General features: G+C 41.7%; 1 protein-coding gene across 5 annotated transcripts; it reads right to left on the minus strand.

Moving 5' to 3' along the window:
* Positions 1-1,212: 1,212 nt before the first annotated feature.
* tor2a (torsin family 2, member A) lies at positions 1,213-8,981 on the minus strand. Of its 5 annotated transcripts, none has more exons than XM_061672654.1 (6): positions 8,774-8,981; positions 5,950-6,215; positions 4,460-4,635; positions 4,047-4,174; positions 2,213-2,468; positions 1,213-1,819 (listed from the first exon to the last, which is right to left on the minus strand). In XM_061672654.1, exons 1-5 carry the CDS (start codon positions 8,892-8,894, stop codon positions 2,224-2,226), a joined length of 936 nt encoding a protein of 311 aa, XP_061528638.1. In that variant the 5' UTR covers positions 8,895-8,981; the 3' UTR covers positions 1,213-1,819; positions 2,213-2,223. The 5 variants fall into 5 exon arrangements, with proteins under 5 accessions (XP_061528638.1, XP_061528639.1, XP_061528641.1 ...); XM_061672655.1 differs by adding an exon at positions 8,016-8,121 and having other exon boundaries at positions 1,213-2,468; positions 8,774-8,855; XM_061672657.1 differs by lacking the exon at positions 8,774-8,981 and adding exons at positions 7,455-7,583; positions 7,734-7,746 and having other exon boundaries at positions 1,213-2,468.
* Positions 8,982-12,764: the final 3,783 nt, after the last annotated feature.

Consider the following 12,764-nt stretch of genomic DNA (forward strand, 5'->3'; position numbering starts at 1 on the left):
AAAACCACCAAACAACTATACATTACCACTATTTAACAACCACTACAGCCCATGACACAGCTACACAACCACTACAGAACCTCACAACATATCATTTTACCATTTACACAGTCACTACACAATAACAAAATGTATCTCCACTAACAGTACGAAACTACAAACAACATAAAAACAACATATCAATTTAACCTCTACAAAACTACACACCACAAAACCAGAACACACATATCTACACGACACACACACACACAAACACTACACAATTGCTACAGAACCATGGGGGTACTGCAGATCTACACAACCACAACACAGCTAACACGTATATACAAAACAACATCGACACAATATCCATCTACGACACAAGCATGACACACTTACATGATCTACACAACACCACATCTACACATTTATACCTCCACTACACAACGCCAGCTACAATACAGATCTTATACACCCACAACACAACCAACACACATCGACAACACATCTGCACAACTAAAACATCTCCACAACCACGACCAACCCACACAACCCAAACACTCATCTACTACACAACCATGACACATTTATTACACAATAACCACACCTACACGACACCACATATTAGTGTAAACAACCAATACACAACTGCTACAGAACGACACAACTAAAACATATTCACAACAACCACTGCAAAACTAAAAACACAACACACTAGACAATTACCACACATTTATACACAAACACTACTACAAAACGTAGCTATTCACTCGTGCTGGGACTCGCCCCCTAAAGCCCTAATCATCATTTGTATTTAGAGTAACGAATGACTAGCGAATCACAACAGAATCATTACTCCTCGTACTATTCCAAAACAATAGTCCAACAAATCAAAAATCGAATTACATCTTTTGAAAATAATCTAGTACGCTGGCACATTTTGACTGATGTTTTTTTAGCCACAGCATTTTTCTTTTACTTTTAAATGGCTTACTTTAGCCAGGATCCCTCACCGTACCTTGGCTACAGGTAGAATCCCAGGTCGGTTTTGCACTCGCCCTCAATCTTTGCGGACCGGACCAAGCTGCCGCCTTTCCAGCTAGCCTTCTGCTACTTAGCCTGCTGGCTACCTCGCCGCTGGAGCTTCACGCTGTACGTGATCAACTTTCTCGCATTCAATCTGCTGCACAACACTTCTGCACAGTAACTCAATCAAGACTTACACACAACACAAAAATGACAAAAGTTTATTGAGATTGCAATTTTCTATTTTGTCAAAACAGCACCATCTGGTGGCCTGAAATTAAAACGTTTCTAAGCGTTTCAAGGACACCAGCTTGCGCCTCAGCACGCCAACCCACCCTCCTCACTCACAGGAAATACGCAAGTATGCGTTTATGAACACTTTCTTTCGAGCTGCAATCAGTGTGATACAGTACAATACACATCACAACTGATTAAAAAAATAATAATAATTGAACAGCGTCTTTGTAAAGGCACCTTTTTTTGTTTTTCTTTTGCATTGGATGTCATTACATAGTTTACTTAAAGAAGTGTCCACATGATGAGATTTGACATATTAGTTGCATAATTTAAAATAAATTACATATTCTACATAATACAGGATGCTGTAGAAGGATTAAAGCATGGTAGGCGGCACGGCGACCGACTGGTTAGCACATCTGCCTCACAGTTCTGAGGACTCAGGTTCAAATCCCGCCTCGCCTGTGTGGAGTTTACATGTTCTCCCCGCGCCCTGCAATTGGGTGGCGAGCAGTTCATGGTGTACCCCGCCTCTCGCCCGGAGTCAGCTGGGATGGGCTCCGGCACACCCACGACCCTAGTGAGGATAAGCAGTATGGAAAATGGATGGATGGATGGATATCTGTATCTGCATAAACATTTGCGCCACAGGCGCTCTTTAGCACCACCTGTCGGCAGGAGCAGGGATATACAAACCTCCCCCACAAAAACAAAAAAAACAACAAAAAAAAGGCTAATGGCGAAAAATATTTTCTTTTGCTTTTTAAAAAAATCCTTCTGGTTGTCGACGTGAGAACATTTGGGACTTCCTGCGTCCAGTCACATTTTCTCACAAATAAATACTAAAAAATGTCCGCTTTCCCTTTTAGTAGTTCTGTTTGTGAGGTTTGCTGCTGACATATTTAAAATAAAAATAAAAATAAAAATGGGAGTCACCAGGGCAACACAGTACTCCAAACCACTGCAGTACCTGCTGGCCCCTCACAAGAACAGGTTGATTTTGGCGGCCACGTTTTTGCATCCGCTGGTGGAAAAGTAGTGCCCCGGCGAAGGCTCGTACGTCATGTCAGCCGCCACGGCCCGTGCCACGTCGTCGCGCCCACATGCGCCGCGCTGGCACAGCTGCGCCCGCACGCATTGCTCCACATGGTGGCGGCACAGCGGGAGGAAGGGCACGAAGGCGGTCACCAATTTCTGACGAATGATGGACGAGTTGTAGAGACCATCTGGGGCAGGAGAAAAGTCAGGTACATTGGTTGAATAGTGACATATTCATGATTTTCTTTTTTTTTTTTTTTTTTTAAGGCGTCATCATACCAGGGTTTATTGACAAAATAATTACAGATCTGGAACACTCTTGTGAAGACCTAAAATTTGAGATATGTCATGATGTGGATTGTTGCAAATTAATTTTTGACCCCAGTCAACATTTAATGCAGGTGGTGCCTCAAGGTTTTTTGGACATTGTATCATCATTTGAGCGTATATTGAAAGAATAACTACAAATCTGGAAAGACTTTGCCACATTTGATGCACGCACTGCATTTGAAGGGTCACTACCTCATACAGTCCCCTCCAAAAGTATTTTAACAGTAAGGTAAATTCCTTTGTTTTTGTTGTATACTGAAGACATTTGGGTTTCAGATCAAACGATGAATAGGAGACAAAAGTTGAGAATTCCAGCTTTTATTTACATCTGGATGTGTTAAACAACTCAGGACAGAGCACCTTTTGTTTGAAGCCACCCACTTTTCAAGTGAGCAAAAGTATTAGAATAGACATGGTTCAATTAACTTCAAGTGAATAAGCCATGACATTACCTCCCCCATGCTTCACAGATGAGCTTGTGTGTTGTGGATCATAAGCAGATCCTTCCTTTCTCCATACTTTGGCCTTTCCATCACTTTGGTAGAGGTTAATCTTGCTTTCATCAGTCCATAAAACTTTGTTCCAAAACTTTTGTGGCTCATTTCTGTATTTCTTTGCAAAATCCAATCTGGCCTTCCGATTATTTTTGCTGATGAGTGGTTTGCATCTTGTGGTATGGCCTGAATATTTCTTCTCTCGGTGTTCTTTGAACAGTGGATTGTGATACCTTCACCCCTGGCCTGTGAAGGTTGGCAGTGATGTCACTGACTGTTGTCTTTGGGTGTTTCTTCACAGCTTTCACAATGTTTCTGTCATCAACTGCTGTTGATACCTTTGGCCGACCTGTTCAATGTCTGTTGCTCAGTACACCAGTAGTTTCTCTTTCAGGACATTCCAAATTCTTGTATTGCCTATGCCCAATGTTTGTGCAATAGCTGTGATCGATTTGTTTCTTCTTCGTCTCAGCTTCAAAATGGCTTGCTTTTCTCCCATAGACAGCTCTCTGGTCTTCATGTTTGCTTAAGAGCAAATGCAGTTTTCACAGGTGAAACCCAAAGCCAAAAACAAGCACTAGCTAATGTTTAAGCAATCAATCTAGAAGGCAACAGCTGAGCCACTAGAAACACCCATCAGTCACATGTTCCAATACTTTTGTTCACTTGAAAAGTGCATAGGTTCAAACAAAAGTTGCTCTGTGCTGAGTTGTTTAGCACACCTAGATGTAAATACCATGAAATAAAAGCTGGAATTCTGAACTTTTGTCTCATATCCAACTTTTAATCTGAAACCCAAATGTCTTCAGTATAGAACAAAAACAAAGGAATTGACCTTGCCGTTCCAATACTTTTGGAGGACACTGTAAATACAGATCTGGAAAGCCCTCATCAATACCTTTATTTGACAAGTGAATCAACAAAACAAATGTCGTCTCTCACTGGTTGGGTTGTCGTAGACGGCCTCAGCGATGGCGTCCTGCAGCTCGGCCGAAGTCATCTCCTCTCGGTCCAACCCGGCTTCACGCTGCTCCAGGGCCGCCTTGTTGATCACCTCCGCACCTGCAGTACTATACACACACAAATAAAACAAAAATTCTTTGACACAACTTGCCCAGGTATAAATTCTAGCCTAGCCTAGCAACAAGTGACATTTTAATACCTAAGGGGTATTAAAGAGTACCAAGGTTAAAGTTCACATTAATGGAGAACGTGAAATGATTGCTCTTGGTCTCATTTTGTATATCACAAAAACCTGGCATTTGAAGAGGGGTGTTTAGACTTTTCATATCCACTGTAGACGTGACAAGTGGCTTTGGACACGATGTCTCGGGCGTTAAATGTGGAGCGCTCACCTGACAAAGACGTAAATGGCCTTGCGGTAGTTGGTGCGGAAGACCACGTGGGAGGATCCCAGGAGTGGCTCCAGAACATCCACCAGCCCTGGCGCCATTCTCTCCATCTCGTCGAAGATGAAGACAGAGCGAGAACACTCAGTCACATTGCCCTGGACCCAAGACTTCAGCTGCTCCTGGAGAAAAAGATATTTTATTTTGTTTTTATTGTGTGTGTTTTTAAAAACTTTTATTTGAATTATTTAAATCTATTTTTTTTAATTTCAATTATTAAAATCATTTTTGTCATCGTAAAATCATTTATCAATTAAAACCAGCACACACTACAGCTACGATAATAAAAAAATTTCAGTAATAATTTGTTTAAATGTATTAAGTGGGGCGGCACGGTGGTCGACTGGTTAGAGCGTCAGCCTCACAGTTCTGAGCACCCGGGTTCAATCCCTGGCCCCACCTGTGTGGAGTTTGCATGTTCTCCCCGTGCCTGCGTGGGTTTTCTCCGGGCACTCCGGTTTCCTCCCACATCCCAAAAACATGCATTAATTGGAGACTCTAAATTGCCCGTAGGCATGACTGTGAGTGCGAATGGTTGTCTGTTTCTATGTGCCCTGCGATTGGCTGGCAACCAGTTCAGGGTGTACACCGCCAATTCAAAAAGAGGTGCCTCCCATGCCTCTGTGGCAGCCACGTTGAATGTGGGGCATTGACATGGCAGCCATGTCATGATGAATATTTCTATTGTATGTACATAGACTCACAGTGGAGGGAGAGAGAGATGGTGAGAGTGAGAGAGAGAGAGAGAGCGAGAGCGAGAGCGAGAGACGGCTGCGGTGTTAACTCTGAGGAAAACAAAACAAGTCTCTGGAGTCTGGAACATGCTTTTCTTGGTACAGTTAAGAGTTTTTTTTTGTCAAGCGGTTTGCCTGTGGCAACGGCTTTGGAACTAGGAAGCACACTAATTCCTCACGGATCATGAAAGCGACTCACCTATGATGGGTACTGTACGTCAACAATGTCACCATGACCAAGCAAGCCGGCGTGGTAAGTTTGGATGAAATGTGAAACTTTTCAAACATTTTCAAGCTTTTTTAATATTTTTATTTACAATAACTTTGTACGGTACTTGGCGTTTTAGGCCACGGAAAAAAACTACAAAACAATAATTTTGCTGTGTACAGTAATACGTGGACCTATGGCCTCAAAAAAATAAATAAATAAAATAAAATGTAAAAAAAAAAAGGGATTCAATGTACCAGACAATCGGCTATATGGGACAGCCCCCCACCCTTATTGGTCCATTGTATCGAGATTCCACTGTATAACCACTGCAAACCATGACCACAATAAACACGTTATTAATATTTACATTTAAACTTTTGTAATCAATTGAAATTGTTATATTTAATATCAATGTGCAGAATATCTATAGAATATATATATATATCTTTTTTGTTATTGTCAGCTGCAAAAATGTTGAGACATCTTCCTACCCGTTGCAACTCCACGTGTCCGTCTACAGGGAAGTGCAGCGTGGGGATGAATTGGTGGACGAAGGGGCTGCTCATGGCCGAGCCGTACAGGTACCGCGTAAGCATGCCAGTGACCAGCGTCTTGCCCGTGCCTGACGAGCCGTGCAGCGAGAGCACCAGCGGCCTCTCAGGTGTTTTGTCGGCGAGGAAGCGGTCCACCTCCTCGGAGACCATATCCTGGGCGAGGTGCTGGCCATAGATGTTCTTGTACAGGTCCCACTCCAACTCTGAACCAAAAACCATCATTCACATTTCTTACCCAATTTACTTTTACAGTTATATATTTATTTATATCACATTATTTCAACATGCCAAATGTCTTATCAATACTGCTTTGAGTCATTATTTCATATTCCATTCATTTCATCACTTTTTTGATTTATGATCTTTTAAAAAATTGTCTTCATACCATATAAAACACAGCTTATTCACATTTTTTAACATTATCCTAGACTTGTGTTTTTTTGTTTGTTTTTTACCTGATACCCGCTTATTCACATTTGTTTTCTTTACCCAATCTCCCACTTTTATTAACCGATCCCTCATTTATTTGGGTTTTTTTCTTCTACTATTTATTGCAAAATAACTACTTTTGTCTGAATGGAACTCCTTAACTCACTTCAACATAGTTCAATGGCACCAAGATGCCACAAGACAGCGCCTCAGTTATATTGTATATTATTATTGTATATTATATAGCAGCCATTTGCTAAAATCCTAAGTTCATTTTTTTCTCTTTAATGTACACACAGCACCCCATATTGACAGAAAAAAAATGTATTGACATTTTTGCAGATTTATGAAAAAAGAAAAGGCCCTTTGTTGTGACACATATATTTAAGTTGGGTGCTGTTCATTTCTTCTGATCATCCTTGAGATGTTTCTACATCTTCATTGGAGTCCAGCTGTGTTTGATTATACTGATTGGACTTGAGTGATCAGGACCTCAGACTGGGCCGAAGGTTCACCTTCCAACAAGACAATGACCCTAAGCACACAGCTAAAATAAAGGAGTGGCTTCAGAACAACTCCGTGACTGTTCTTGAACGGCCCAGCCAGAGCTCTGACTTAAACCCAATTGAGCATCTCTGGAGAAACCTGAAAATGGCTTCACCATCCAAACTGACAGAACTGGAGAGGATCTGCAAGGAGGAATGGCCGAGGATCCCCAAATCCAGCTGTGAAAAACTTGTTGCATCATTCCCAAAAAGACTCATGGCTGTATAAGCTCAAAAGGGTGCGTCTACTAAATAGTGAGCAAAGGCTCTGAATACTTATGGGTGTGTGATAGTTCAGTTTTTCGTTTTTAATAAATCTGCAAAAATTTCAACAATTCGTTTTTTCCTGTCAATATGGGGGCGCTGTGTGTACATTAATGAGGAAAAAATGAACTTAAATGATTTTAGCAAATGGCTGCAATATAACAAAGACTGAAACATTTAAGGGGGTCTGAATACTTTCCGTACCCACTGTAGATGGAATTCTTTCACATTCTTGCGTGATATACAACTTCAGTTGCTCAACAGTTTGCGCTTCATAAAGCACCACACATTTTCAATGGGAAACGGGTATGGACTGCCGACACCCCGGAGGACCTACGGAGAGGGACGAGAGCCGGCACTTAAGGAAGCGAGGCGAGAGAGGGGACTAAATGGGACAGGAACTTTGAACCATTCCTTCTGCGCGTGTGTTACTCGCCAATGAACAGACTGAGGGCTGATAGAAAACTGCAGTCGTTTGTTTACATTTAAACTTCAGCTTGCAGCCGTTGCGAGTGATGCCATACATGCCCTCATATTGGGCAGTGGTCAGTGAAGACTTCAATCATGAACCTGTATGCAATGGCGGTTCTTGGTGCGAAGGACCAGTGCCCCCCCCAACACTGTGCCTGGACGGCGAACTAAAGGAAATACTTCTGGTCAAAAACAGTTGAACTGGTCGCCAGTCAATCGCAGGGCACATAGAAACAAACAACCAATCGCATTCACATTCAAACCTACGGGCGAATTGGACACCAATTAACCTACCACTTGGGTTGGGCGTCGTTTGCATTTGAGCGATTCCGGTTCCGATACCAGTTCCTTATTTCGATTCTGGCTCCATACGATTCTCGATTACGATTGTTTTAGGGGGCTGGGTCAAAAAAGTTTGCATGGTTAAAAAATAAAAGGGTGTCCAAATTATGAACATCCATTTTCTTAGCCGGCAGCAGCATAGACTAAAAAGAACATTTGACTCGGGGTTCTTTATAACCAGTATCAATATCAAACCTATGAACTAAAACGCAATGTGTGTGGAACTAACCCAATTGACTTAATATTAATTAATTATTGTTAATTAATTATTAATTAATTAAACGGTTTATATGTGCAAGTTTAAACTTTAACTTCCTATTGTAATATAAATATTTGATTTTGAAGAAAATAATTGAGTTTTCAGCACAAAATGGATATAGGCTCCACCCAAAAATTTCGAATAGGTGAATCCGCACATGCCAAGCTGCAAATATGCGGGAACTCACTGCATTTACTTTGTTAATGTGCTCTACCGATTGGCCGAGCAGCAAGTTAAAGGGTTATTAGGCAACCCGAAGTTCTATACTTACTGTTGGCAAAGTGTGTGATTCAGCATTACCGGTTGTCACTGTTCGTGTGTTTTTAACCATTTAATGTCTCTTTTAGGAACGTTAGCGCGCTCGTATCTACCACACAAACACAGACCGCTGCTGACGCTAACATTAGCCAACAACTAGCCGACTAAGCTAACCCCGGAAGCACTGCCCTACCTCTGACGTTGGGTCTAAAGTCGCAGTCGCAGCTATCCGCGATGGTGCAGTAAAGCGTCTGGAAGACGCAGCGGGCCGGCGCGCAAACACATAGAAGCAGCACGGGTAAAAGGGTTAACATTTTCGCTTGTTTTCGGATTTACTTGGCGTCTTAGCCCCACGCCATTTGCTCGCCCAACCACTGCCAGCCAGCCGGTCAGTTGTTGGACTTCCTGGATGACGTGGCGTCACGCAAGGCACGCATGCTCTGAAATCTGACGTCATCGCAACGTTTGACTTCTTGAGTTGACTACACAAAAAACAGAAACAAAAGTTTACTGCATCAAGTTTACTCTATATTGTGTTTTCACATTGCACTGCATGGATGTTAAATCATTGTATAAATTGTATTGTAGATAAAGATGACAAAAAACGGTTTACTGCACTGATATCTGAACAAAACATTGCTTACTGTACCTACCGCTGAAGGTGGGTTTAACTGTACTTTATGGACTTGAATTATACATTTAAAGCGAAAGGGTTAAAAGAATGTGTAAAAGCTCCAGGTTCATGATGGTATTTTACTCCACACGACAGCTTCGAGCGGTGTCAAACGTACGGCCCGCGGACCAGTCAGGGGGTCTTATCCGGCCCGCGGGCACTGTTCTGCCCATCGCTCAAGTTTTTGTTCGTTTATACATCCATCCATCCATCCATCCATTATCTGAGCCGCTTATCCTCACAAGGGTCGCGGGAGCGCTGGAGCCTATCCCAGCTGTCATCGGGCAGGAGGCGGGGTACACCCTGAACTGGTTGCCAGCCAATCGCAGGGCACATAGAAACAAACAACCATTCGCACTCACATTCACACCTACGGGCAATTTAGAGACTTCAATGAACCTACCATGCATCTTTTTGGGATGTGGGAGGAAACCGGAGTACCTGGAGAAAACCCACGCAGGCACAGGGAGAACATGCAAACTCCACACAGGCGGGGCCGGGGATTGAACCCCGGTCCTCAGAACTGTGAGGCAGACACTCTAACCAGACGTCCACCGTGCCGCCTCATTTATACATATAGACTCTTATTTTGAAACTCACACGTTTATTTTGTACAATAGAACTGGAAGTGCCGTTAGTCTCGTGACGTGACATGCACGAAGCTGAGCCGAGAGAAAAAAGATTGGCCTAGTGGGGCACGTCTCCAATCAGTATGCAGTAAGAGAGTGTGACTTTGTGTGAAGGAATGCCAAGATATGTATCATATCATGTATTATTTGTTCAGTAATTTCATGTGCAGTTCAAAATGAGTTTGTGAAGTCAATTGGAACATGGTTTTTTTTTAAGCCTGGATAATCATGGTTAGAGTTGCGTCAGACAAACAAATCATGCGAGTGACTGCCTCTGGTAGCGACCCCCTGACAAGGAAAAGCTGGAAAACACTTCTTTAGTGAGATGTAAACTACAAGATCATTTGATGCATGCTAATAGTAGGAGAGTGGTTGCTCATATAAATTCATTGTTTGTCCTCAGCTCTTATGGCAAGCTACTGAGTCACAATTAAATAAGGAGCCCGCTTGAGTTTCTGTTTTGCACTTACTGTGGGTATGTGTCCTTAATAGACATAGCAAATACATTTATTTTGTTTTCATTTTGTTGTTCCACTCTGTCAATCTGCCTGTATACATTTACAAGGCAAATTTCACTCTCAAAAGTTCCCACTTTTAGTTCGAATGGTGTGATGAGTCAGTTGAGTGTTTTTAAGACTTCCAGATGGATGTGGAGATTTATGTAAATTGAAAAAGATTTCTATATAGGTAGTTTTATTAAAGTTACATACAGTTTATAGATCTACTGTGATCTCTAAATTGCAACTGTGAATGAAAACATTGATTCATAACATTTTTGTGATGACATTTGAGATTGCTCATCTGATTTGAAACAAAATTGGCAACAAAATGAATATTTTCCCAAATGTAATTGTGTGCACCCCAAAAAAATTTTTAAAAAAAGTTGAATTGTCGTTATTTACAGCTAATAAGGCCACGGGTATACTGGTCCGGCCCACTGGAGATCAAATTGGGTTGGATGTGGCCCGCAAACTAAAATGAGTTTGACACCCCTGAATGTATGTGAACCCCTTGGAATTTCTTTAATGCATAAATTGCTCATAAAATGTGGTCTGATCTTCATCTAAATCACAAGAATAAACAAACATAATCTGCTAAAACGGAACATATATAAGCATATATTTGATCATATTTTTTATGCAAATAAAAGTGAACCTCTTGGCCACAGATTCTCTGAGAGCGATTCAGAGTCAGGTGTGAGCCAACCTGGTGTCCAATCCATGAGACAAGATTGGAGACCGTTTAAAGCTGCTCTGGTCAGTAGAATTCACACCATTGTCCCTTGTCAGGACGTTTCCTGATGTGCAGGGGTGTTAAACAGGGGCTGAAAAGTGGACAACTGTCCATGGGCCCTGAGCATTTGGGGGGGGGGGGGGGGGGCCTTGCGTGTCCGGCAACTCCCCGTCGCCAAATCATTTGTGTAAGGAAACATTTGTGGAGGGGGGCCCTCCGAGAAGGTGATGTGTGGGTGTGGCCATAATCTGGGGCTACGCCACTGCTGACGTATAAGAGCTCTCAGAAGACCTATGATTAAGAATTGTTGATTTGTATCAAGCTGGAAAAGGGTTACAAATGTATCTGTAAAAGTCGTGACGTTCGTCAGTCCGCAGTTAGACAAATTGTCTATAAATGGAGAGAGTTCAGCACTGTTGTTTCTGTTCCGAGGAGTGGCCATCCTGGAAAGATGTTTGCAAGAGCACAGCGCAGAATGCACACCGAGGTAAAAAAAAGAAGAAAAAAGAACCCTAGAGTGTCCGCTGAAGACGAACAGAAATCATTGGTGCAAGGCATTATCTCTGTTGACAAATCTACCATACGTGAAACATTAAACAAGAATGGGGTTCATGCGAGAACACCAAGGCAGAAGCCATTGCTGTCTAAAAGAACATTGCTGCATGTTTGAGGTTTTCCAAAGAGCACTTGGATGATTCGCAGCACGACTGGAAAAATATTCTGCGGACAGATGAAATCGAAGTTAAATTGTTTGAGAGGAACACACAAACAAATGTTTGGAGGAAAATGGCACAAAACTTTATCCCAACTGTGAAGCGTGGTGGAGGGGGCATCATGGTATGGGTGGGATTTGCTTCCTCAGGGCCTGGACAGCTTGCTACCATCAATGGAAAAATGAATTCACAAGTGCTTCACAAGCACTTGTGAATTCAATTAATACTCCAATTAATATTCATAAATGGAGCATTTTCACAAGTAAATGCTCCATTTATGAATATTAATTGGAGTACAGGTACATCTCAATAAATTAAAGTAAAGTAGAAAACTTCACTTAGTTCAGTACACATACATTATATAGATTCAGTACATACTTGGGACTTTTCGCAGGCTAAATTCCTACCTAATTTCTACATTAGAAATCATTTCCATTGTTTCTGGCTTGTTAGTTATGTAATATTCTAATTTCTAGAGGTGGTGAATTTTGGGTATTCATTTCCTGCTGCAATATAATCATCAAACTTATACATAGTGTATATATATTGAAAAAATATATGAATTTGGCACAAATCTGATTCCATAGTTTGCTAGTCTTCTTTTTTTGTTTGCGATTTAAAACGTTTTGTGTGATTCTTTTTTGGCACAAATCGGATTCCATACAGTAAGACTTTCACTTTTTGAATTGTACTATCTAACTAAGTTATGTTTCTGACACCATTCTTATTTATTGAGTTGTGCTTAGCTGTCAGGTGAGGTTTGAATTGCGTTCTGTTAAATGCTAATTCAAATTCGTTAAAACCATTATATTTAAGGCAGCACATTCCAAAAACATCCGTGGTGGGTTAATTGGACTAATTGCCCGTAGGTGTGAATGTGAGTGCAAATGGTTGTTTGTTCATATGTGCCCTGCGATTGGCTGGCGACCAGTTCAG

The sequence above is a fragment of the Phycodurus eques genome, chromosome 3 (assembly GCF_024500275.1).
Source record: "Phycodurus eques isolate BA_2022a chromosome 3, UOR_Pequ_1.1, whole genome shotgun sequence".
NCBI classification, from domain to species: Eukaryota; Metazoa; Chordata; class Actinopteri; order Syngnathiformes; family Syngnathidae; genus Phycodurus; species Phycodurus eques.